Genomic DNA, 27,306 nt, shown 5'->3' with positions numbered 1-27,306 from the left:
TGGGTGGGAGATCCGACGGGCACCCGAGGGGGGCACACCAGTTCCGGAGCCTCCGGGACAGGGGGCGAGAGGAGGAGAATGCGGGGGTCCGGGGGAGCCCCCCAGGCCAGCACCGCGGCGGGGCCGGGGTCCGAAGGGAGGGAGGGAGGGAGGAGGAGGAGGAGGAGGAGGGCGGAAGAGGGGGCGGGAGGCCGGGGCCGGGGAGGGGGCCGGGGAGGCGGGGCCGGGGCGGGGCGGGCGGCGGGGGATGCGCCCCTGCGCCGGGCTCGCCGGGCCTCCCTCTCCTTCCGCACCGCCCGCCGGGTTTCCGCTTCCCTCCGGGCGGGAGGTCCGAGGGCGCCAGACCGAGCCTCGTCCCTGCAGCCGCCGCCGCCGCCATGTGGCCCCCGGACCCGGAGCCCGAGCCGGAGCCCGAGCCCGCGGGCCGCTCGGCGCCGGGCGGGGGGGTCTCGGGGCTGCGCGCCCTGCTGCCCGCGCGCGCCTTCCTCTGCTCCCCCAAAGGCCGCCTCCTGCTGGCCGAGTCGGTGAGTGCGGCGGGGGCCCCCCACCTCCAGGCGGCGCCCCCCACCCCCGGCGGCCGCTGCCCGGCGCGCCCGACCGACCCCTCCCGGAGCCCCGTCCGGGCCGGACCCGCCGGAGCTCAGCGCGCGGGGCCCGAACCCGCCTCCCCCGGGGGTTGCACGCGCGAGTGCCAAGCGGGGTCGGGGGGGGGGGGGGTGGCAGAAGCGGCCTAGAGCCCCGGGACTGGGGGAGGTGGGGGGCCGGGGAGAGGAGAGGTGACCCCGGGCGCTCCCGCCCCCTCGGCCCCTCTGGGGAGGGGGGTGCAGCCCGCGCGGCCCCCCTCGCACCCGGCGCCGGGACCCCCCTGTCCGCTTTCCCGGGCGCAGGGAGGGCCGGCCGGGCCTCGAGCTGCGGGGCGGAGGCTGTGGGGGAGCCCAGCCAGCGGGGATGGGGACCCCTGGGAATGGGTGAGGCCCCAGCAGCGCTAGGGGCGGGGGAAGCGGGCTGAGGGGCGGGGGCCGGGGCCCAGCGGGGTGACTTCATCCCCCTCCTCCCCTTCCCAGTCGGGATCCAGCCGCCCCGCCCCGCGGAGCTGCTTCTTCCCCCCCCCCCCCATCCCACCCCCTCCCCGGCCAGCCAGGCCTTTGTCCTCAGGACACTGCCCGCCAGTGGGCTGGGGCTGGGGCTGTGCTGGTCCCGGACATCGGGGAGGGGAGGGGAGGGGAGGGGAGGGGAGGGGAGGGGAGGGAGGAAGAGACTAGAAAGAGGGGACGCGGGACGAGGGAGGGGCACTTAGTCTCTAGATCCCCAGCAACTCCTCAGTCTCTGCCTTTCCTCCCACTTTGATGACAAGGAAGCTGAGGCGGGAGCTTAGGATCTGACAGGTGAGGGCTGGGGGACAGCAGGGACCGAGGGGGATGGGGGTCAGGAGGAGGGTCCTGCCTCCACGTCAGGAGGCGGCCTGTGGCCCTGTCCCCTCTGCTGGGCCTGGGGCCAGCCCGGAGGTCAGCCCAGGACCTGCCCAACTCTCAAGTGACCCACAGCCCTCACTTCGAGGGGTTGCCTCCTGATGGGCCACACCAGCCTCACCCAAGAGATGGATGGAAGCTACTTTCGGGGAGAAGCCTTGAGACCACTACCATCCACCGAGGAGACCCCAAACCCACCTCACTCAGGCCCCCCTCCTAAGTCAAGGGGTAGCTGGCCAGAGCATAGAGGGGGCCCAGGGCAGAGCTGGGGTCAGGGATCTGGGAGTGCCAGGCGTGGGGAGGGAGGGAGGGAGGGCACTGAAGTTGCAGGGGAGCTGCACCATGACTCCTGGAGTCACCTCTGGTCTGCCCCCAGGCCCCCGCAATGGGGAGCTGGCAGGGACAGGAAGGGGGGAGTGGTAACTAGGAATCAGAGAATGAGGAAACAGGAATCCAGAGGGGGCTCTCCAGAATCAGGCTAGGGGAGGGGGAGGGAAATGACAGGAAGGACAGGGACACAAGAACAGCCCACAAGTACAGCAGGAGCTGTGGGACGCAGCTGGCTAACCATCTGTTCAAGTTGGCCTGGGCTGTCCCCAGGGCCATGTTGAGTACAGATGTGGGTGCCCTGGGGACTTCCTGTGATCTCTGTAGCTCATTTGTCTGAAGCAGCCTCGGCACTTCCTGTGGGGCCTCTGGGTGTCCCTGGGAGGCCCCCTGGGCCCCACTCAGAGCTACTCAGCCTTAGACGTGTTCAGACACAGCGACAGAAACCAGACAAGAGCCAGCGCCCCCAGGGCAAGGTTGCTTAAGGCGGGCCACTGCCAGTCAAGCCAGCCCTGGGTTCAGAGTCCTGGTATCCTCTTATGAGCTGCGTGACACTGAGCAATCACTTCACCTCTCAGAACCTCAGTCTTCTCGTCTGTAAAGTGGGCTGTCAGCAGCACCTGGCACATGGTGATTGTGAGGATCCCAGGAGAGATCCTCCAAGCCCCAGCGGGCACTGGCCCGGGGCCCGCCCCAGCACACAGTCTGCAGAACCAGAACCACGGGGGGCTCGGCGTCTGGCAGCCGCAGTTCCCACACACAGTGCGTGCAGAGGGCTGCAGGGAACATTTTCATTCTGGTTCCTCAGTGCCCCTCGCCCAGAGACCAGCGGGGCCCAGGGCATCAGTGCCAACACTCCTCTCCTGGATGTTTATTTCTCATCAGCAGTAAGATTTGCAAATATATTGAAAAGCCACAAGAGTTATACTGTTAACACCAATATACCCACCACCTAGATTGTACAGTTGTTAGCACTTTGGTATATTTACTTTATCACCTATCGCTCCATCTATCTATCCATTTAAAAAAAAATTGTATTGATTTCAAAGAGGAAGGGAAATAGAGATAGTAACATCAATGAAGAGAGAGAATTGAGCCCACAACCTGGGCATGTGCCCTGATCAAGAATTGAACCGTGACCTCCTAGTTTTTAGGTTGATGCTCAACCACTGAGCCACACCAGCCCGGCTCCATTTTGTTTTTCAATGGATTTAGAGTGAAACTACATTTTAACTCTAAACACTTCAGCCCCTGTTTCTTTAGCTAAGTCTAAGATTTTATTGTTTTCCGGGTAGATTGCATTCAGTGGAAAGTACAGATCTTGTGCGTTGGGAGTGAATTTCTGAAACTGGTTCCTGCTCAGTGGGCTGCCTGAGGCTGCTCGGGTCTGAGGAGCCCCTGTGGGACAGCGTCTGAGTTGGGTGGATTCTGCCCGTAAGAGCCTGGTGGGGTGGGGGCGGAGTGAGCAGCCCAAGAGAGTGGCCTCCTGGGGGACTGGGCTAGACACACGTAGGAGGCTGGCACTTCCTGATTGGGTCCTGGCAAGGAGCTGGCATGGGGTCAGCACTAAGGGCCAAGCCGAGAAACTCTGGGGGCAGCACAGGTGTGAGCCCGGGCCCCGTGACCAGGCCCTAAGCCCGGCAGCTGCAGAACTGAGGGCAGGTCACCTTCCATTCCTGAGCCTCCGCTGTTCCCGACGGCAGGGGCTCCGAGGGGTGCTCACCGGGTGAGGGGCTGTGCAACGGCTCTGACTTCTCGCTCCCCCCCCCCCAGGGCCTCTCCTTCATCACCTTTGTCTGCTACGTGGCGTCCTCAGCGTCCGCCTTCCTCACCGCGCCCCTCCTGGAGTTCCTGCTGGCCCTCTTCTTCCTCTTTGCCGATGCCATGCAGCTGAATGACAAGTGGCAGGGCTTGTGCTGGCCCATGATGGTGAGGGCTGGGCCCCATGAGGAAGGGGTCAGTGCACTGGGACGGCTGTTGGCCATGGGTTGGAGCCAGGCGGGTAGACCTGGCCGCAGGTGATCTGGGGCCCACCACTCAGCAGCTGTGGCACCCCCGCCAGGGCCTCCAGGTGTCTCTGGAAGGCAAGCACGTCAAACTCAAAGGCAGACACAGGCCAAATAAACAAGGTTTAAGGGTATGTGGGCCGCAAAAAAACAAAAGCTTAAATTTCCATAGAAATGTATGTTTATTTCGATAGAGACATGCTGAATACAAAGGGCTGAAATAAATGAGTGATCGTTAAAATAAAATAGACCACTTTAATAAAAATTAATATTTTTCTTGAACATTAACTTACCAGACACTGAATAATTGCACAAGTTAATAAGCGTAACGCAAATAAACCTATTTTTCGTGTTCTTCGAAATCGAAATACTTCCTATTGCGCACACCAAACAAGTCAGTATAAGACCAATGATGTGGCAATCGGCTGCTAAAATATTCGCTGCCAGTATTAGTGGACAGAAATGTTGCACGTGTAAGGCACGTAAGGGAAATGAATGCAACACGATTATAGTAAATGTTGTATTTCGTTAATAATTATGTATAACAGGATATTGTAAAAAATTAAGTTATGAAGTTTTTATTAAAACGTTTCTCACATACCAATATATTGGCTGGGCCACAATATTCCTTGTGTGCTAAGAGTTTGACATCCTTGCCCCTGGCCACGAGGTGGCGCTGGTGCTCCCTCGTCTCAGCTACAGGAATTCAAGCCATTTCAGCAGGGGGAGGGCACCTCAACTGGGGACTTGCAGGGCGTACCCAGACCCTCACTCGGCCCTCTGGCAATTCTGTTTATCACCCCGGAGAGCCCAGAGCCCTGCCTCAGCCCTGCCTCAGACTTCCGCTGTCTGCAGTGGGTCAGTGGGTCGGAGAGAAGGGACAGCAAGCCTGCACTTGAACCCCGGTCTGTCTGTCTGATTTTGTTTAATAAAGTGAGTTTAAAATTTTTCTATTATTATTATTGATTTGAGAGAGAGGGAGAGAATACCATCGATGGGCTGCCTCTTGCATGTGCCCTGATTAGGGATCAAACCCACAACATTTTGGAATATGGGACGGATGCTTCAACCAATTGAGCCCCACCATCAGGGTGAACCCTGGTCTTTTCTTGTCACTTAAAAAATATATTCTTTTTAATTTTATTGTTGAGAGTATTACACATCTCCCCTTTATCCCCTCCCAGCCTGCCCCAGCCTTAGCTTTCTCTCACACACACACACCAACCTTTCTTGACTTCTTCCCCAGCATTCTTGTTGGGCTGCACCCTCTGTGTCCCCATTTTAGGGACCAAGTAAACAGAAACCATAATTCATAAATAGACCTGCAACAAGTATGTGACAACGTGAGGCCCAGGGCAGGGCAGTCTCGGCTGCTGGCAGCCTGCGAGCGGCACCTGAGCCGGGGCAGGAGCGGCGGTGGGAGGACAGGGTGGGAGCCCCCAGATGCTGGACTCGGGAGCCAGGCGTGTGTTCAGGCTGCCAGGCCCACCCCGCTCCGGAACAGTGGGCTGTTTCTGCTGCCTGGTGTCTCCTGAACCCCCTCCCCTGCCTGAGCTCCCAGGGGGCCCCTCCCCTGCTCTGCCCCACTCCTCGGAGCTCAGGGCGGGGTGACCGAGTCCCTCTCTCCCCCCAGGACTTCCTGCGCTGTGTCACAGCGGCCCTCATCTACTTTGCCATCTCCATCACAGCTGTCGCCAAATACTCGGATGGAGCTTCCAAGGCAGCCGGGGTGAGTAGCTGCCCTACCCCTGGGAGGGGGGGTGGCCAGTGAGGCCCCCCTCAAGCTCACCCTACCCCTCCTCAAGTCCCAGATGCTTCTCGGCACACACGCTTAGCGTCTGGGGCTTATTCTCTCCCTGCTTCGGCCCCAGCTCTGAAAGGGTGTTTGTCAGCCAAGTTAACAGCTCCTTTTCCCATCTGTCATTCATGGGAGGGGCCTGTGCCTGCCAATCTGAGCTGCTTATCCAATCAGATAAACACAGGAGGGGAGGCCGGGCAGGTGCCTCTCAGTCTCTCGGAGCAGGGACTCCGGTCCCACCCACCCTGTCTGTCCTCTCCATCCCACAGGTGTTTGGCTTCTTTGCCACCATCGTGTTTGCCATTGACTTCTACCTGATCTTCAATGACGTGGCCAAATTCCTCAAGCAAGGGGGCTCTGCGGACGAGACCACAGCCAACAAGGAGGAAGGTGGGTGTGTCTCCCTGCGGGCTGGGCCCCGCTCTCCCTGGGGACACGTGGTTGGTTTGAGGCTGGAGTAGCAGCGTGCCCTCTCCCGCCACGGGCAGGAAGTGCTTTCACAGCCTGGTTCTCGGATCCCTTCACGCAGCACCGATCAGAAAGCCGGTCCCCTCGGGCGAGCACGTGGCTCCCCAGGGCTGAGCCTTTCCAGGAAGGGCGAGCAGAGGGCACGCTTAGCACCTCCATCTCCGTTCAGTGGTCCCCGATGAGCCCCCAGGGCAGCCAGTCAGTGGCTTCAATTCCTGGGCACTGGGCTGCAAAGGGACCAGCGCCCCCTGCAGTCTGGCCTGCCTCATGGCTCAAGTGCCAGGGAGCCAAGCTCGCTCTCAGCTTTTTTATTTTTTTTATTTTTTATATTTTATTGATTTTTTACAGAGAGGAAGGAAGAGGGATAGAGAGCCAGAAACATCGATGAGAGAGAAACATCGACCAGCCGCCCCCTGCACATCCCCTACAGGGGATGTGCCCGCAGCCAACGTACATGCCCTGGACCAGAATCGAACCCGGGACCCTTCAGTGCACAGACCAACGCTCTACCACTGAGCCAAACTGGTTTCGGCTCGCTCTCAGCTTTTTATCCAAGGAGAGTGCAACAGGCCTTCTGGCCCCTCCAGCCAACCTTCCGCTCAGAATGGCTGTGCCACTGCCTAGTTTAAAAATAAATGGGGGTGGGGGGGAGGCCAGCAAGTTGGATGGCTGGTTTTCCATCTGTGACCACACAGCCATCCCCTGTTTCTGATCACAATATAAAACGAGGATTGGGACTGGCGGGAAGGGGGGGCCGAAACTGTAAAATGGCCCAAAGGAGGTTTCCTGATCTTCTAGTCTATTTGAGTTTTTTAGACGAGAAAATGGTTTGCCCCGGGTTGTCCTGCTAAATTGTGGGGTGGGGTTGGGGTACAGATGTCCTGTCCTGACACCCCAGGTGAGGACAGCTCAGGGACACTGAGGGCGCACGGAGCCCCAGACGAGAGGGCATTGGGCTCCCACCTGCATTGGCTGCGCTACAGAGGGGACAGCAGCTGCCTGTGGGGGGTCCCCGGCCCTCACGCCAAGCAGACCCACCAATAGACAGCACAGTCAGCTGCAGGAGGCATCGGGGCTCCAGTCCGTAGCCTGGCTGTGCCTCTCCGGGGACGGCTCCTGGGCACCACCAGCCAGGAGACTCCTGCCAAGCCTCCTCTTTGCTTTCGTTTCAGAAGAGGATTCCGACTCTGACTCCGACTGAAGTGCTGCCCTGCCCCGGCAGCCGAGCCGCGTGGGCCTTCCCTCCTGCTCTCCTGACCGGCTGGCCGGAGCGAGGCCCGGGGGCCGGGAGTGCCGGGGGGGGGCAGGCTGTCACTTCCCCAGAGGAGCAGGCCTCCTCACGGCCCGAGGTGACGTTCTGCGCCCGGCACGCGGGACGGCGCCCCTCGGCTTAGCCTGTGTAACCGCTCTGCCCGGGAGGGCATCGGGAATACTCCGCCACTCCCCGTTTCTGTCCCACACACCTTAAGCCCTCTGACCTCTCTGCCAAAAACAAGCACAACGGGAGCCATGTGACCTGTCACGGGATGTTCATGCCGGCAGGGGGCAGGGGGGCGTGCATAGAGGTAACAGCACAACAGAAGTAAGACAGAAGCCACCAGGGGCCAACCGCCAGCCCCCCAGCCCCAGTGACCTTGGCTATGCCTGGCACTCTGTCGAGAATGATCCTTCCAAGATTCTTTGGTTCAAGGAGCACCACCTCCTTCGTCCCTTAGGCAGGGAGGAAGCCGGCCTTTGCCCTTAACTGCCTCCGCACGCCCCTGGACACCGTGTCTTCTTCAGGGCACAGGGCCATTCTGGGTCTAAGACCATTTCAAAGGAAAGCTCGTAAAGTAGCTTCCCAGGTCCGAAGATCGGGCGCCACGTGGAGGGACAGCGTCCCGGGTCGGCCAGAGCAGGTCTCCCGACCGCCTCCCAAGAGGTGAAACGTGCCTTCTGTGTCCTCCCAAGGACCTGTGCTGTGTATGTATCTTCAGTGGGGTTTTGTGACTTTATATAATTTTTTTTTTTATACAAAAGCAGCTTCTTAAATAGCATTTCCTGTGACCAAGAGGCCCTGCGAAATGAGCCAGAGTTCTGGACCCATTTGGGAGCACCTGTAACTTTTGTCCTTCTCTTGCATGTGAATCTCCTCCCCTGGAAAAAGCCATGAATTAAACCAGACGGACTACCTGCTTGGAGTGCGTGAATAAACCTCACACCACCCAGGGCAATGCCATCCGGTATCAGTGTCAGCACATGCACACGCAAACACACACACACACACACACTTGCTCCATGCCAGGCACCACTAAGTGTCTCATGTCTGCGCTCTTACTTAGTCCTCACACAGTCCTGTTTATAGGCCAGGAAACTGGCGGAAGGTCCGATGACTTGCCCAGGTCACCCAGCCCCTCTGAGGGGCACATCCCGCCACCCCTCCGGCAGCCAGGCCTCGGAGCAGCCTCGTGGGCACTTTGGCCCAGGCGGATGGGAGGAAGCAGGCTTTCTGCCCCAACTCCCACACACGCGCGTCCTGAGGGTGTGGGAAAGGTGAACGTGCGGAGGCCTCGCCGGGGGACGCTGGCTGTTTAACCTCCACCGAACAGCCCGGCTGGGCAGGAACGGGGTCCACAGCCGTGGAGGGGCGGGCGGTCAGTCGGGGCAGGGAGAGACCAGGCCGTTTTCTCATGTCCATTTATTAAACAAGAACTCCTTCATGACAGTTTAATACAACATTAGCGATTAGTGTTGAGAAAATTATTTCCCTCTACTTACAAAAATACAGATTTGAACACTATGAAAACAATCAGGACAAGTACCGTGAAAAATTGGTCCTTCAAAAGAAAAGGGATTGAGGGCAAGGTGAGGCTGTGTCTGCTGCTGGGGACAAACCAACAGGGGCCAAGGCTTTGGGGCCCAACATCACTCCCAGTGGGCAGAGTCCCACCCCCGGCCAGTCAGAGCAGGGGGTGCCCACCCCAGGGCACCCATACGGTGTGAGAAGCCGGGGTGGGAGCCCTGGCCAGCCGCCAGCATAACCAAAGTTCCCGTGTGGGCATCACCTCGGAATACCCCCCAGCTAAACTGTTAAAGGAACTAGACTTATGAAGTAAAGTGTAATGGTTATTAAATTAGCATTGCTCCCCCAGGTACCTCTGGGCCAAGTACCAGTGAGTGGTCATCTAGAGTTACTAACCATCTGACTTGACTTGCTCTGTTAGAAAATGATCCCATATTCTGGCCCTTCAGAAAGCACAAAAAAAGCTAGCTTTTGTTTCAATAAGCCCATTCCTTCATGTTGCAATGGCTCAGCTAGTTTCCTCAAGGTTTTTCGTGTCCTGCAGGGACGGGGAAGCCAGAGGGGGCAGCCAGAGTGTGATCCTGTGGTGATGTCATCGCGCTCCTCACAGCAGGGGGTCTGTCTGGTTCAGGCCCCAAACCGGACAGGGCCTGGGAGCCTACCCGGGCCTACCCGCCAGTCAGATCCAGGGGAAGGCGAGCCCGGGGCCCGCGGGGGTTCTGGCAGGCTCGGGCAGCAAAGCCAGGCCTGCGGACACCCTCTGCTTCACTGGCCCCGACAACGGGCCTGTCCACGGGCTGAGCCAGAGAAGGGAAGTCAGAGCACCAAGCACCGAGAGTACTGTTCTGTCCCTGCGGAGCCGCGCTCCTCTCCCTGTCTGGGGTGAGCAGTGGCTCCCTCGACCGAACAAGGGGTTAAAAAATGCCCAATGCAGATAGACTAAGGATTATTTCACAGAAATATACTCTCCCTCTCAGACTGTTTAAGAAAGCAGAAAAAAGGGCGGGGGGAGAGCAGGGGGGAGCAAGGAACAGCCAGGGATGGTTTTGTCTTTTTTCTTTAAAGACGGAGGAGGTTTACAGGGAAAACGGCCAACCGCAAAACCAGCACTGCTGAAAGCAACAGTAAAAGGACACAATCTAAAATCATGCTACAAAAATAGTGTTATCTGGTTTAACTAAATGTACATCTTTCTTTCAATTCCATGATTAACAAGAGTTTTTACGTGACCGACACACGGAAGGCACCAAAGGTGAAGTGATTATTATTTGTCGTAAAATATACAAAGACGGAATTGCCTACTTTGGGGGCGGGGGCGGGGGGGGGGACAGACAGTCATACCTGTAATAAATTAGTTACGTGTTTTTGCCATGGGTTCCTGAACCCTTACAAACTGCAACATATACAGATAGTTTCGATCCCTAGCGTTCTCTTAGAGGAAGCCGCATCAAAAATCGAGTTACAGAAAGCTTTATCCGCACACGCCATTCCGTCCTGAGGCAGGGTTTGAAGACGCAGTTCTGAGTGGGTTTACGGGGTGAAAGAGTTGGAAGCAGGTGGCCCCTCGATGGGGCTGGGCCAGCTTGATCCTGTCCTCAGAGTCAGCCTTCCCCCAGCCCTTGGACCGGCCAGTTCTCCCTTCAAACCCCAAATATTTGCTTGCCTCACTTCTGCAGAGATGGGGACAGAATCTTAAAACTTGCAAATCGATTCTGGAAAAGGCAGGAAAGAGGGAAGCAGGCCCAGTGAGGCCCGGCCCTGCCTGGCCTGGTCATCAGGTCCCCTCACAGGCCTTACGCCCTGGCCTTCCCATCAGGTGGCTTTTCTCATAAAGGGAGGTGCTTCCTACTGGGCTTCAGATTACTATGGAATCAACTAGGTCACACCTTCTCTCCTCTGACCACCAACAAAGGTCATCCGAGACAATGTCCTCCTCTACATGGGAACCACACAAGCCTGATAGCTCACTAGAGCCCCGGCCATTAACCCCTTGATGAAGGCTCCCCGCCTTGGTGCAATGCAGCCCAAAGCACTCCAGGGCGCCCGAATTAAACTCTTGGCATAAAAAATGTGTACCATTTGGCTCAGTGGATAGAGCATCCGCCTGCAGAGTGAAGGGTCTCGAGTCTGATTCCTGTCAAGGGCACATACCTCGGCTGCAGGCTCAATCGCTGGCCCTGGTCGGGAACGTGCCGGGGGGCAACCAATCCATGTGTCTCTCTCACATTGATGTTTCTCTCTCTGTCTCTCCCTCCTCCCTCCCACATCTCTCTAAAATCAATGGGGGGAGGGGGGGGATATCCTCAGTGGAAGATTAAAAACAACAAAAAGCAGACAACAAACTAACCCTATGAAAAAGATAGACTAATCAAGGATCCATAATATAAACTTTATTCTAGGCAAAACTGCCATTGATTCATTCCAACTCAGTGGGCTTGTGGGTAACTTTTCTTTACCCTTATACCTATGGAATAAGATAAACTAGAGGGGGGAAAAAATCACCCAGATTGAGAAATTATATCCAAATGGAGGAAGAATATAGACTAGACCAAAAGAGGGAAAATCTACGGGGCCCACTGCTCTATTCCAGGCCTTAGCGGGGATAAGCGCCGATAACTGGTGGGAAGATAAATCAAGCAGAACTTTCGCTTTCAGAAGACAGGTCTAGATCTCACAGATTTTGAGGGTATTTTCTTTCAGAGACAGTTTCAAAATGAAAGAAATGTAAAGGTTCAAATATTTCAGATTACCTTCTCAACCAGACAGTTCTTATGATTTCAACACTATGTGATAAGAGACACGTGATTCTGTAAAGAGCTGAGAAGCTTACAAGGCAGTGTTCGGTCCGAGTCCGCTCACAGGTGGCACCGAAACCAGAACCCAAGTCACCTGGCCAGCCCTGCGCTCCCAAACACCCAGAGCCCACCGGGGGACACGGCACACTGGGCTACTTTCAGCCCCGGCTCTCAAGCTGATTCCAGAACACAAGCCCTCACTGTCCCAGAGACAGGCGATAGAGAGGTAGTTACCCAAGCACATCTTTTCAAGACTAGTGTTGTCAACAGCCCCACAGCAGACAGAGCTTGGGCCGAGGGGCCCCCTCCTCTCACCTCTCAGACCTGCCCCAGCTCCCACCTCACCTCATCACCCTTCTGCTCCTAAAAGTGGGTGCTGATAAAATAAGCAAGACGTAGGGAAGAGAGAGCCCTGGGTTCTGCAAACTTCACTGAGAAATAAGAAAGTGGGCTGGAGACCTCACAAGCTAATGGCAATCCCTGGAGCAGGAAGCAACTTTTTATTCTGCTGGAGAGAAGCAATCTGCAGCAGCCCTCAACCTAGAAAGTGTCTGTGCCTGTTACTACCTGTTCAGTGTGGTCATTGTCCTATAAATGAGATGTGGAGAAAATGGGAACCGGGCTGTCGCACAGCCACTTCCTGTTGCTTTGCTTTGAACAGGGATGGCTCCAATGGAACCCCATACACAGCCACTGCCTCCCAGAACCACTGAATTAGCCACGTGTTGTCTCCACATCCCACTCATCCTGTCAGGATGGGTTCTAAAACCCACAGAAGACCTTGAACAGCCGGATATTAGAACCTGGTCCATCTCTTAAACACGCGGAGAGGGGCTGCTTCCCAAACAGCGCGAGTGTCCGTAAGAAAAGGTGAGGCTGGGCCACACGTAGGACAGACAGGTGGGGGCCGGGGGAGGGTGGCATTCAAGGCTCATTCACTGCCAGCAAGAATGCACAGGCCTATGCAGACAGAGACTGCTCCCTCTCCTCACAGACCAGCTATGGCTTAACCCCAAGTCTGAATGAAAGAAACCTTCAAGAAGGTAGATGAAGCTGCCTACTTTAAACAAGCAGGAATGGCCCTGGCTGGTGAGTATCAATTGGCTGCAGTGATGTGCCGGACACTAAAGGTTGGTGGGTTCGATTCCAGGTCAGGGCACGTACCTGGTTGCGGGTTCTATCCTCGGTCATGGTATATACAGATGTTTCTCTCACATCGATGTTTCTCTCTCACCTCCCCCTCTCTAAAATCAATGCAAAACATATCCTCAGGTAAGAAATGAAAAAAAGAAAAGAGTAGGAATGTTTTCAACTGAGTCACAAAGCTCTCACCAGAAGCCTCCAGCACAGGGTGGAGGTCAGATACGTGCCATACCCACCCAGGGGCCTAAGCGTTCCTACCAGGGGACAGTAATGGTACCCAAAGGGCCATGAGTGTGGTCCACTTCCCCAAGCCACACCCTCAGAGCCAAGCCGGGCCTCGCTGGCTTCCCCGATGCAGGCCCTTCAGTGCAGGCTGCCAAGGAAGACATGGATAAGGATTGGGACTGGGCAGGCTATTACATTCTTGCCTTTTTCTAGGCACAGGTAATCTCTCAAATATATTTTTATTGATTTCAGAGAGGAAGGAAGAGGGAGAAAAAGATAGAAACATCAATGATGAGAGAGAATCATTGATTGGCTGCCTCCTGCACAGCCCCCACACTGGGCACTGAGCCCGCAACCCAGGCATGTGCCCTGACTGGGAATCGAACCCGAGACCTCCTGGTTCATAGGTCGATGCTCAACCACTGAGCCATGCCAGTCGGGTTCTTATGAGACTTTAACCTCTAAATGCCTTGGTCCTCCCCCAGCGTTATATGGGGCCAAGTGCCTTTGGGCTTTGATGATTGCAATCTCTTTGTGTGAAAGGGAGAAGGTATTTCCTTTCATGCCTTCATTCAGTGTAAAGGGAAGATAAAGGAGAATCAGAGAGAAGAAATACCACATCCACCAAATCCGTGCCAAGATAAACTTTCTCTGAAGATGTCAGTGTTTGCATCCATCTAAAACCACCAAATGCTTGAGGGTTTCAACCATACAGCCGCTAGGAACAAATTCAAACGCGCAAAGCAACTGTAGCTCTCCTCAGGTTTGGCACAGACCGTGAAAGCCACTATCATCCCACCAGAAAATTGAGAAACACTAAGATTGCCTCAGTCTGAAAATACCCCAAAACAAACTGCCATTGACCCATATTGGAACTATCAAATGCAAAAACACGCTTCCTTTAATTTGCCAAGAAAAAAATAATAAGTGCTATAGGCCCCCAGAAACCTAGATGGTCTTGTGTGCACAGAGGCAGCGTCAGAAGAACGCAGGTGTCTTCACAGTCACCTGGACAGGCAAGTCCCGTTCACCACTTCTCACCATCCCCCTGCCACAGGCGACGAGATGGATGGCGGTGCATCACACCGGCGAGAGAGCTAATTAAATAGAGAGAAATATATTTACAAACTCCATGGGAAAGCCCCGTGGCACAAAGGATATTAAATAGTTACAGGGACATAAATTATTCCAAGGATTCTAACCCTAAGATGCACGTTAACTCCTAAGTCGCTCTGTGGCACTCGATGTCATCACTCTTCCTCGTGACCAGCCTTTCCGGTGTCCATGGGCTTCGGCATGGCTTCTGGCAGATGGCAGCACAGCCCCGGGAGGCCAGGGGGCTCCTTTACCGAGATGACCAGCTGGTCCGATGGAAGTCGCTTGGGAAAACTTGGGCAGCGATCCTGCCGGAATGGTATCCTTTTCTTCAATCTCACTTCAAAGGCGGCTTTTCACTGAGGCCAAGTAACATGATTCCCGGCAGGAGATGTCTGATAAAGCACAGGGTGGTCCTTCCAAGCGGGCCCCACTGAATGCAAGGCCGAGCGAGCCTCTGTGACCCTGTTTTTAAATGGAACTCGCAGATTCAGATAAGCCCAGTTTTGACGAGGCATACACACTCAACAAATGCAAAATAAATACATAAAATGAACAGATAAAATCCAGATGTTAGAATCTCCTGAAAGAATCGCTATATAGAACAGGTTCAACGTTTGCGAAGCGTGACTTGTACTGCCTCAGGACGGACCCGGAGAGAGGGCTCCACAGGCCCTCCGGGCAGCTGCCCCGCTGTGACCAGGCCTGGCTGCCCTCTGGGGGAGCAGAGGGAGGCGAGTTACCCCAGACCAGCTGGGTCTGCACCCACCCGCAGCCATGGCCCCTGACGCAGACAAGGGGTTTGCACATGTGACCTGGGCCGGAGCCCAGGGAGAGAACGGCAGCAGAACTCCGATCGTACTGCACGTTCAGCTCAGGGAGCTGACCTGCCCGCTCAGAGATAGCAGAGTACCATTTCCTAGGAATCCCCAGCCACCTGATCACCCCCAACGCTGCTCTGTATGAAGAATGCGATGCCACACACGCACAGACGGGCGCTTTCCCACACATGCTCTCCTCCCGCCACCCCCACAGACATGCCCTGTCCTCTCTTATGACACAGAATGCTGCCAACGCTGGATCGTTCACCGGCACAAGCTCCTGGAGGCTCTCCGTGTTACCGCAAGATCTCCCACCAGCAATAACTGTTTTTTCCTCGGTGAGGGCTAATCACAAAGCGTTAGAGCTAGAGGTTTGTAAACATCAAAATCAGCTCAGAGTGAAAACCTGACAAATTAAAACAAGTTTTCCATAAAAGATACAATTAATCTCCAACAGGAAGAAAAAGACAACACTACAGCATCATAGGGGCTCATTTAACTCCTTCACCGCAATAATCTTCATTTTATCAAGAATCAGTTCAAAAACTGGACACACCTAGATTTCTTCCCAACAGCTTCTAAGATGGACGTTCATGGTTAGGACTCTGGAAAGCTCCGATTCGTGCCTCCCCAAATATCAATGAAAGGGTGTCATGGTGCAAATTCAAGTATTTTCGAGTCCTAGTCAAGTCTACACAGAATCACTTTAGAACTCCTCTCAGGCCACGGAAAATTAGCACGTATCGCTAAAGGAGTGTCCCCACCTTGTCCACACGGGCAAGTGTCCTGGCTGGCGGGATGGACTGCGTTTCTTTCCTGGATTTTTACCTGAGGGGGTAAGATGATAGGGAAATCTGCAATGCAGCCTCAAAGCATTGAGGGCAGTTAGGAGAGAGAAAAACAAGATGGTCCCCATATTCCTGGAGGAGAATCTGGGCTCAGGGAGGTGATTCATTTGAGGAAGAATCTAGTGTTTTCTCAGCAGGTGGGAGGTGAAAGGTAACCCTCCTGCATGTCAACAGTTCTGTGGGACACCAGCTTTGTCCATCCCCCAAAAGTCCAGACCCAGCCCAGAGCTCACCAGCACACCCATCACTGCAACCCTCAGTGCCACGCGTGGCTGCCCGGGCCTGTGCTGGCTGTCCGGATGTCCGGGGCACGGAAGACAAGCAGAAGGGAGGATCCTGGCAGCAAGACCGATGCTGAGGGAGCTCACCATGGGGGCTGCCCAGGAATCACTGCTGACAGACTGTGCCAACCTTGACTTCCTTGACTTCATTCCTTGACTTCCCCCCTGGTGGCAGCCCCCGTTTAATCCAAAGTCTTGACTTGTCACAAATACATACGACGGGGTGGCTCAGAGTCAGACGGGAAGGAAGCCTGTGCTCAGGGCCGGAGAAGAGCTCAAGTGGACATGGCAGCCAGGGAGACGGGCTCTCCCACGGCCACCAAACGCTGGAGAACCCGGAGGTCTCGCCCACCCACTGTCTCCACAGCAGGTGCAGGGGCCTCCGCCTCACATACCTAACAGGGCCACTCTGGGGAGGCGGGGGGACCTTTCCCAAAATGAACTTTACCAAAGAGGACAAAATTCAGCTTAAACACGTGAGAGTCTGTCGTGACGAGGGAAAGAAAACTTGATTGGAAGGACGGGCACGAGAATGAGGGAGGCCTCGGGGGGCCCTCAGGTGTCCAGGCGCTGGATCTCCGGGCGCCCGTCCACGTCCCGGGACTCGGTGCGGGCTCGGATGTAGTCGTTGGCACTCTGCTGGTGGATGCTGACTCTCCATTTCTGTACGGCCAGGAATGTGTTCGCCGCATACACCGCCGTTGCCAAGAAGCCAAATATCTAGGAGAAACAGGCACGGGTAGTCCTCAGACACATCAGCAGTCTACGTCTACGAGGTGTCAGGCAGGACCCTGAGCGGCTTACAGCCGTGCCCCCAACACCTGGCCTGGCTGAATGTTTAGCTGTCAGACTGTGGCCAAATCCAGAGTCATGCGACCCATAAAAGTCATGCCTGACCTGAAGACAGCCTAAGGTTTCTCACAAAGTATTTTGGATCTTTTTCATTAATTACAAAAATGCCTCTTGTCCAGCCGGTGTAGCTCAGTGGTTAAGCATCGACCTACGAACCAGGAGGTCATGGTTCGATTCTCAGTCAAGGTATATGCCTGGGTTGTGGGCTCAACTCCCAGGAGAAGGTGTGCAGGAGGCAGCTGATCAATGATTCTCATCATTGTTTCTATCTCTCCCTCTCCCTGAAATCAATAAAAACTATTTAAAATCAATTTAAAATTTTAAATGCCTCTTTCACAGCCCCTTCATGGTCACTGGTCCCAAATGAGAAAATACATGTAGACAAAATCCCATGCACACAGAAAATCAGGGGCTCATGTGTGCGCCCAACTCAAGCCATAAGGCCTGATATTCCAGAGCACAGCCCTCAACACCCACCTGCTCTCCAGCTGCCTGTCTCCTAGGCTCCTCCAGGGTGAGAAGCAGCAGGTCTGGCTTAGGTAATAACCACTGATGAATCTACCGAGTGACACCTGGCAGAGCAGCTCATTTAATATTTTTCATGAACCTTTTAATCCCTCATTACAAAAACGCTACATATTCTTTGTAAATACAGAACAATATAGAAACACAGAGCACAGAGACAATCTTACGTTTTCTGCTTCCCACCCCACCCCCCATGGCATTCCACCCTGGAGCAAAAAGTCATCTGACTACTAAGTGGTGTCAAGACTGTGTTCTTCATTAAGACTTCCACATCGGCCCGTAAGGCTCGAAAAAGCAACACCACTACCAGTCAGACACCCAGGGTCCTGTTGGAAACGGACTAGAGCAGTGGTTCTCAAACTTGAGTGCGCCCCCGGGCCAGCTGGAGGCGGGTTAAAACACATTTCTGATTCTGTGGCTCTGGGGGAGCCTGAGAGTGGCATTCTAACAAGTTCCTGGGTGATGCTGAGGCTGCTGTTCCGGGAACCACACTTTGAGAACCATAGCACTGAAGGGACTGGATCTCCATTGGCCCAATAACAATTTCATTAGCAGAGAAAGAGCTAAAGGACAATGAACAGGACACACATAAGGGGACAGAGGACAGCACGTCACAAGAAGTATACAAATCAGCCGTGTTTTAACCACTTGAGTTCACCTACCACGGCAGCAATCTCTGCTCCGGCTTTGTGGTTTAAAGCAGCCAGTACAATGGAAGCAATAAAGAAAAAGAAAGTGCTGAGTCCAGTGTTGACCAAATCCTAAAGAAAAAGATAAATAAAATCACTTGAAAAGAAACATCTCATGCTTTGCCCTAAAAGCCATTGAAGAACTTTCGAAACAAGAACAATACCCAGCCTCTGTGCTGGCTCCATCGTTTGGTCTCAATGGCCCGGGGGAGTTGGTTGTACAAAGGAAGGCAAACGCCATAACTGTGGATGCTGCTGCTGGATAAACCACCACAGCAAAACCCTCGTCACCATTTCCCAATGACTTATTACGGAAACCCAAACTGCTAACCTATCGAGGACATGCACACTGATTACCACTTAGGGTTCTATTGTTGTCTCTTAAAAACTCATTCAAATCATGCTGGCATGTGGAAGCTTTTCTGCAGACATGTTTTCATTTCTCATTATTCTATTTTAATATCTATATTGTCCAGTGTTTCTATAACAACCACTTCTCACTTGCACTGTTTAAAAAGCTTAAAACTAGAGTACTGCAAAAGTCAGGAAACAAAGCCAAGGCTCTTAATGTGCATTGTTCCACTTACGCTAGGGGACACCCCCAGGCATGCCCTCGGTGTGTTCACCTACCACAGCAGCAATTAGTCAACACTGGTACTTAATTAAAAAAAATACTTTTAATGGGCCCTGGCTGGTTTGGCTTAATGGATAGAGCATCAGCCTGAGTGAGGACTGAAGGGTCCCAGGCTTGATTCCAGTCAAGGGCACATGCCCAGGTTGCAGGCTCCATCCCCAGTAGGAGGCGTGCAGGAGGCAGCCAGTCAATGATTCACACTCATCACTGATGTCTCTATCTCTCTTTCTCCCTTCCTCTCTGAAATCAATAAAGAAATACATTAAATAATAATGATAAAACAAAATACTTTTAATGGGATGTGTACTCTATAAGAGGCATGTTTTCCAGTCTGCCACAGCTGTCCCCACTCCCTGCAGTCCCATACGCAGCCACTCCGTGTTTCCTGTTTGGCCCTGGAACACCCGCTGCAGGCCTCCATGCTAACAGAAGCAAAGGAAGGTCACCCTCACACACCATGTTTCCGAGTCCCTCCTTCAGTAACACACTAGTGAGTGCAGGTGTGACCCACATAACTCAATAACAGATCAAGGGGAGCTGGCCTACAGCGCGCTAACTCCAGGCCTATTGGCCATATCTGGCCCACAAATAGGTTTGATTTGTACAGTGTTCAAAACAAATTTGAACAAGCTAATATTTATAACATCAGAGGCCTACACATAAAAACTAACAACTAACACAAAACAACAAAACCCACAGAGCTTGCATTTTGTTCGGGGGAGGTTTGTGAGGTTCTCTTTGCTGTTTACTACGCTATCATAACTCTGTAAGCCTTTTCCTACGGATAACACAAACTTTATCTTAAAAATAGCTGAGACATTAAAACCTGTCATAAAAACTCAGACAAAATGCCTCGACTATCTTGAGGTTTTAGAGTTTAAAATTAATCACATTTTTCTCAGTGTTCAATGCTGAAACAAAACCAACATGGTCTTCACAATGACATCAACTTTTCTGGTTCAGCTCTGCTCTTATTTTTCCTCCTAAAAGAGTCTGAACAACACAGAGAACATCCTGCAGGAAGACCCTCTCCTCTGGGCACCCCATAGGACCACATGGGAGTGGCCCTGCCAGGCAAGGTGACCAGCTCCGGCCTCCTCCCCAGCCCCTCACCTGGGCCACACCTCCATGGTGCTGCACCAGCCAATGAGAGAGGCGCTCTCCTGAGGCAGCTGGTCTCAGCGCCCTCCTCTCCTCTGCTGGCCTCTTAGACGCTGTGGGGCCCACAGGGTCTTCCCCCGACAGGCACAGAAGGCTGAGGCAGCTGACTGCTTGCCTGTGTTTCCCTCACCGATTGCCTTTGAGCTCTGGCACATGCTTACTTGCAAAGAAATACCAAGAAAAACAAATTCTATTAAGTTTCCTCTCGTTTAGCACAGTAAAGACAAACACCACAAGTCCAGGAAAAGGGGCCTGGGCGTGACCAGCCAGGAGCTTCCCATGCTGATTGAAGGTACAGCTGTCAAACAGGGTTAAGAACCCAAACCACAGGGAGAAGAGGACGTATTTCCACTCCAGACCGATCAAACACTAAACCTTCCTTCCAGTCCTCCCAGTTGCTTTGAATTTAATAATATCCCAAGGCTTTGCAAGTTATTGCCATTTTCATTCATATTTTCAATTCTTCCCAAACCAATTCTTTTATAAATGGCTTTTGGGTTCGGTATGAATAATATGCAAAAATGCATTAATTCTACTGTCTCCCATATTAGACATCACTAATCTCAGAAGATTATGAAATTGAAATGACATCTTCAAAGAGGTCAAAGTAATTGTTAGGATGTTCCTGCCATTAGAGAAGATTCCATTTAAGTTATTATTCAACTCAGTAAAGAAATGTAACATATCTCAGTTGAATTACAATGGGATATGTCAGTACCACAGTGAACTGGAACCAAACACAGCATGGAGAGGTTCCCACGCTGCCGTGGGGCCAAGCAGCAGCCCGCCCTTTCCCGGTCGGAGGGTGGTGACTTGGACTCACCGTCAGGTTCCAGTTGATCTGGGGGATCCTCATGTGAAGGTTGAGACTGAACAGAATCAGCAAGACTCCGGTCACCACAAACGCACTGCAGCTCACAAACTCAAAAAAGTAGAGGCCTTCACACGGGGAGCACTCCATGATGGTCTCTATGCAGATGAACGCAATCAGGGCCAAAATCTAGGAAGAAGATTGGAAACATAACATGTGCATGTAGGTTTAGAACACATCCGGGGACATCTGTGCCTGCCCCGTTTCAATAAAACCCACCACCGCCACCCTGTGCAGCCACAGCGTTTCCCTTGGGGACGACGGTTATCACGTCAGGAGCATGACCTGGTTCAATGCTCACATGCGAGTGTAAAGGCACAGAGCCGTCACCAAGTCCCTCGTGTGGACAGTGAGCCCCACCACAGTACACTGAACCCAGTCTGTCATGGTACAGCCCTTGCAAAGAAGCAGAAAAGAAGGTCTCTGTGATTTTTTTTATAATATGTTTTATTGATTTTTAACAGAGAGGAAGGGAGAGAGATAGAGAACTAGAAATGTCTGTCGATGAGAGAGAAACATCGATCAGCTGCCTCTTGCACCCCCCCGGGGATGCGCCCACAACCAATGTACATGCCCTTGACCAGAATCAAACCTGGGACCTTTCAGTCCGCAGACCGACGCTCTACCACTGAGCCAAACCGGCTTCAGCTGTGATTTTTTAGTTCTATCTCTGCCATGAGTAAGTGGACACTGTCTGCACACGTTTCTAATTTATAGTCTCTACTCTAAAAAGGAGGCCCGTTTAGTTAATTCATGAGCTATGGTTTTTAAAAGTTTATCATTCGACCGGATCACAAAAACACAGACTGACAGTTGATAAAACCATTGTTAAATATACCCAAAATAGAATCAATTTCTTTCTAAAGGATCAAAGTTACATTCTAGCAATGTGTCCCAAGAGATTGGAGAACAGAAAGTCAAACAGGTATCAATGGAAATTATCGAGTGAACTCTGAAAAGAAGAATTCAGGAAAAGGAGGAAGCCCAAACAAAGGCTGAGTTAATGGCCCTGCGGTCAAAGAAAGGCGTGGAGTTCTCACACCTAAAACCAGATCAGAATGAGCTCCTGGCCTCTACTTCACCTCTTTAGCCAAGCACCTCACTACCTACCGTAAGTCAGCCTACACCACTTTCCAGTCTAGGCCTCACCTCAAAGGTCAAGGACATGCAGGGAGGCAGCTCGGTGGCTCCAGATCTGTCCTTTGAGCCGGCAACATCAGCATCACCAGGGAGCTTGTTAGTAATGCAGAACCTCTACTTCCCCTTCCTTGTCCTACAGAGTAGAATCTGCATTTCTGACAAAATCCTCAGAAGATTCAAGCATGGGAAGCACATGCTGTTCTGGGGCCCTTCTCCGCCTACTGTAGACACACTCATGCCTTTCAGTGCTCTACTCAATGCCACCTCCTCCCCGTGCCCTCCCTGATTGTGTCCCTCCCTGCCAGACATTACCTGATTACACCCTCTCTCAGGAAAGCTTGCTCCTGTGTGATTGAATTCTACCTTTCTTATGCTTAGTGCACGAAATTTGTGCATTTGGGGGGTCTCTCAGCATGGTCTGTGCCCTCTCGCAGTCAGGAAGGAAGCCCAAACAAAGGAGGATGCCCAAACATCCCTTGGGGGATGTCCGACTGATGGCTTAAGGAGAAGGCCTAAGCCACCAGTTGGACATCCTTAGCATTGCCATGGAGGCAGGAGAGGCCCCCACCACTGCCACTGCACTCGGCAGCTGTGAGCCCAGCTTCTGGCTGAGTGCTGTGCTTCCCCTGTGGGAACACACTGACCTCCAGGGGGCAGCTCCTGTGTTGAGCATCTGCCGGCTGGTGGTCAGTGTGTGTCATAGCGATTGGTCATTCCACCATTCAGTTGATTTACATATTAGCCTTTTATTATATAGGATTATGCCTCCTGAGCTTTTGAAGGATACAGCCAGTCCATCTCTCTCTACTCCCAAGATACTAAGCAAAATAATTTGTACACAGCCAACAAATGGGGGCTCATGGAGCCACGAAAAACCCATAATACAATTCCTTATGTGCTTCTTAGCATCCCTACAGAAAAGGGTAGCTCTGCTTTTTGCACTGCCAATACTTTCACAGAAAAGACACCTTTTTCTAACAATATGTGGTATTTTCACATTTCTATTATAATCAGCGCGTTAAAGATATTTTGTGCTTCTCCTAATGGCTCCTTATTATCTACAGAACCATAGACTTTAATTCTCCACCTGAATTACATGCCTGACTTACAGGCAATTCACAAAGAAATAGTTCATATAAGGGAAACTCCTAAACTTTGTTTTACCCCTGTAATTGGAGCTAGCAATCTTGGGCAAGAAATAACACACTATACTGATGAGTTACAAATGTTTCTGGTATGCTAACTTCAACCATATTTGTGTGGGAAGGTAACACCTACATTCTTAAATATTAAAATAAAAATGGTTTCAAGAACATGCAAATCTAACAGACCATTCAATATAGCAGTGAACAAACATAAAATTCCCTGCTCCTTAGTTCATATTCTAAAGAAGATGTTTTTAAAAATTAAGCCCTGGCTCAGTTGGTTGAGCATCATTCCATGTGCGAGGAGGTTGCTGGTTCGATTCTGGTCAGGGCACATGCCCGGATGGTGGGCTAAAACCCCAGTAGGGGGCATGCAGGAGGCAGCCGATCGATGTTTCTCTCTCATCAATGTTTCTATCTCTATCTCTCTCTCTCTCCTTCTTCCTCTCTCTCTAAAAAATAATAATAATAAATTAAAAAGCATACAAAAATAGCAGATAAATTGTTATTAATAAGCTGTCAGATTTCTACAATTGTGGCTAAGTATGATTGGCAGCATCAAAAAGTAGGAAGGGAGGGATGGGGGTTGGCTGATTAAGTTACTATAAAACATTTTTAAATTTTCTAGTCCATGCTGTATCAACTGTCAGGACCTCTCTGGAGGCTTTTGTAATGAACAGTATCACTCACCAATACATAGTAGCAGGCACCTAGTGGGGTTGGATTTGTGCTAGATTTTCCCGAGGTGAATTTATCCTTGAGATGCTGAATGAAGCTTCAGAACTTCTGAACTCAGCACTCACCACTCCAACTTCTTGACTATCTAACTCCTTTTACCAGGTGGTGATGGAACAGAATAAGCATTTTGGAGATTCAGCAAATTAAAAGTTGAATGAGGGATACGTTAAATTGGGGTTTAGCTTTCACTTTCATGCATATGGTTACTATAGCTTTCCCACCGTAAGAATGGCTTCCAGATATGCTTTGATCTCTCATCATAATGAAGAAACAGGCCCTAAAAGTCACAAGATAAGTGGGTCCTACAATGCCACAAAGTATGTCGGTGAAGAAGGAGAAACAGGGTTTGAGACATATGGAGCCAGAAGCTAATCTGTGGAGAATTCTTCAGATCATCAAATGCAAGATACTGTAAGTGGACAATTGTGGTTCCATCCATATCTAAATGGAAGTTGTGCCCTATCGGGAATAGACTCAATAATGCAGTAATGCAATTATAAACACACTCGACAGTGTCTCCCTTTTTGTTGGGAATCACATAAAATAAAATTTATTAGCATTCCAGGGTTGGTAGGCAGAAACCTGTGGCAGTACTACAAAGAGTGAGTACATGTGTGTAGGAGATTACAGTTCATGCCTCCCGATGTGTCAGTTCACATCGTGACACACCTGACAAATCTTGAACTGACAAGGTCCGACAATCCCAAGTCAATGGCACATAAAACTGCCTCCAACACATTGCAACAGCCTGAAGAAACTAATGTTCCAGTGACAACCTCCTACACATATGCATCAGAAAGTCAGTGTATGCTGTGTAAGAATATTGATCATGCCGAAACCAGTTTGGCTCAATGGATAGAGCGTCGGCTTGGGGACTGAAAGGTCCCGGGTTCGATTCCGGTCAAGGGCATGTACCTTGGTTGCGGGCACATCCCCAGTAGGGGGTGTGCAAGAGGCAGCTGGTCAATGTTTCTCTCTCATCGACGTTTCTAGCTCTCTATCTCTCTCCCTTCCTCTCTGTAAAAAATCAATAAAATATATTTTTAAAAAAAGAATATTGATCATAAAATGATGATACGTGATACAATGCAGTGGCAATCTAAAATCTGAATTGCTCAGACATACATCTACTACATACATCTAGTCCATTTCAGATGAACTTTGTATACTTTTTCAGAATTAGGTCACCACACTCAAGTTCAAAAATGATCCATCTTAGTGGAGGCAAAAACAGACAGGGAACATTTTTTAAACTTGTAATTTAATGCGTTTCTCATTCTAAATATTCACTACTGTGCCTTTATATATGTAATTTGTATCTTCTTCCTTAAAGTGGGCCTCCAAATCGTCTGTGTCTCTAAACCTGATCTACTTCTGAGTTTAGGCATCGAAAGGTGAGTGGATGAGACATCTGTTACTTCTGGCAGCAGCCTTTAGGGACCATGAACAGTTTCACCACGCTCCCTCACCCCCCCTTGCTCCTCCTCCCACCCCCGCCCCGCAGCCAGGAATGGGGGGGAGGGGAGGAAGGTGACTCTGTGTGAGGCTGATGGGCACCTGCTTACAGGAACCTGAGAGACAGTAACGTGAGTAAAAGGAAACGTCCCTTGTGTTACACCTTGAGATTTCAAGTTTGTTACTAAGCATAATCCAGTTCATGGTGATGAGAAAGGCATAATGTTAACTGTGCACATGCCTGGGTATCTAATACAGAACTACAAATTTACAGGATAAATATGTTACCACCCCCCTCACTCTTAAAGACACCAGATTCAAATGGTTTTACAGACAAGCTCTTACCAGACTGTCAGGGTAAAGATATTGACTATGTTACTTAAATTCTTTTAAAACAAACAAAACAATGAGAATTTCAATATCCATCTATGTGGTTAGGATTGTAAATAGACTTTTTTAAAATACAGGCTTCTTTTATTTTTCAAAATTTCTACAATAGCCGAAACTGGTTTGGCTCAGTGGATAGAGCATCGACCTTCGGACTGAAAGGTCCCAGGTTCGATTCCGGTCAAGGGCACATCCACCGTAGGGGGTGTACAAGAGGCAGCTGATCGATGATTCTCGCTCATCGATGTTTCTAACTCTCTATCCCTCTCTCTTCCTCTGTAAAAAAATTAATAAAAATATTTTTTTAAACTTTCTACAATAAATGTGTATTTTTATTTTAAAAGTTAAATATCATATGTATAAACACTTTGGAAATATCCAGGTTTGCTTTGAATTAAATGTTAGTGCATTCTAAGAAACAATTCTTTTTTGAAACTATTCAAGAATATTTTTAAATGACAAAGACTTTCATGGAAAATGAAAGTCACCCTGCAAGTCCATGTTGGTCCCTATCATCCCGAAAGCCTCCCAGATACATACAATCCTATTTCCTGGAAGGGCAGGAAGTGGGCACACGATAAAAAGGCCACGGTCCTCTCACTCATGTCATGGGAAGGACCCAAGGAAGCAACCATAGCCCGTGTCCCTAAAATCCACGAAGACCTGTTCGAAGGTCAGACAAAATCCTACCTGTACCCTGGCCGTGGGTACATCAACAAACCACCGTTCAAAAGGCCTCAGAGCACATAGCCTGGCTGTCTTTGCTGGGTGTATAATTGTGTTACCTGAACACAGAAATGTTTCTTTTCCCTCAGCTTACCTGTTAACACTACATTGGGGTGTTGGAAGGAAAAACAGTTGGAGAAACAAAAAAAGCCATGTGCTGGGCAGTACTCAACTCTGTCAGTGCTCAGGGCATGCACAATTTAAATGCAGAGTGAAAAACATGCTCATTTACCCAGCGGGGTAGCAACTACTAAGGACCCTGAGGACCTTGTTAATTAAGTGATGCACACACACACACACACACACACACGCACGCACACACATGCACACACACACTATCTCTCTCTCACACACACACACACACACACACACACACTCACAGCAGGATCCAAAGTATCTTCAATATCAAATCAAGTCCTAATCAACTCTAGCACATTCAAAATTAAAGTGTCTCTCTTCCCACCAACACTGGGGGGGAAATTTTTTTGAAAGATGAGCAGCTATTGAGCCACAAACACCCAAAGGCAAGTTGCTAAACTGCTGCTTTTGCTGAAAGACCTCATGATGTGCAGAGCAGAGAATTCAGAGAGGGCAGCGGAGGGGTGAGGAAGTGACTGCACTTCAGAAACCAGCCCATTCTCAACGCACAGCTGTGCTAAGACAGGATCCTGGAGCTAGGACCGCTGAAGAGGTACACGGCCTCCCCCCCCACCCATCTGGGCCCTGAAGCCAGGGGTCTCAGCTGCTCTAACATGGACATGTCTGTTAAAGGACAGATCACTGAAAACAGAAGCTCGCAGGCCACGCTGCATGGTCTGCCGAAGGAGCTCACAGAGCGAGCTGCGCACTGCAAGGCACCAAGGAATTACAGCGCCTTGCACTTAGAGGAGCATCAATAATGGAAGGTGCTCTCCGGCTCTGTACT

The 27,306-nt window shown here is 51.5% G+C and overlaps 2 protein-coding genes across 3 annotated transcripts in view; one reads left to right on the top strand and one right to left on the bottom strand.

The window, feature by feature from the left end:
- Positions 1-246: 246 nt before the first annotated feature.
- CMTM3 (CKLF like MARVEL transmembrane domain containing 3) lies at positions 247-8,207 on the top strand. The gene is made up of 5 exons (XM_036441552.2): positions 247-524; positions 3,570-3,725; positions 5,436-5,531; positions 5,870-5,990; positions 7,241-8,207. The coding sequence occupies exons 1-5, from the start codon at positions 378-380 to the stop codon at positions 7,267-7,269; spliced, it is 549 nt and encodes a 182-aa protein (XP_036297445.1). The 5' UTR covers positions 247-377; the 3' UTR covers positions 7,270-8,207.
- A 529-nt stretch (positions 8,208-8,736) lies between these two features.
- The window catches only part of CMTM4 (CKLF like MARVEL transmembrane domain containing 4), a 42,873-nt gene continuing 24,303 nt past the window's right edge, over positions 8,737-27,306 (bottom strand). Inside the window, exons 2-4 of one of the 2 annotated variants that reach the window (XM_036441551.2) lie at positions 20,743-20,919; positions 18,098-18,196; positions 8,737-16,778 (exon numbers count right to left, since the gene is read on the bottom strand). In XM_036441551.2, coding sequence (XP_036297444.1) covers positions 16,614-16,778; positions 18,098-18,196; positions 20,743-20,919 — 441 coding nt within the window. In that variant the 3' untranslated portion in view covers positions 8,737-16,613. The remainder of the gene's footprint in view (positions 16,779-18,097; positions 18,197-20,742; positions 20,920-27,306) is intronic. The other variant, XM_045582817.1, reaches the window with a different exon arrangement.

Source organism: Pipistrellus kuhlii, unplaced genomic scaffold, assembly GCF_014108245.1.
Source record: "Pipistrellus kuhlii isolate mPipKuh1 unplaced genomic scaffold, mPipKuh1.p scaffold_m20_p_17, whole genome shotgun sequence".
Taxonomy (NCBI): domain Eukaryota; kingdom Metazoa; phylum Chordata; class Mammalia; order Chiroptera; family Vespertilionidae; genus Pipistrellus; species Pipistrellus kuhlii.
Note: the sequence above shows the minus strand (reverse complement) of the source record. Positions and strands in the feature narration are given on the sequence as shown.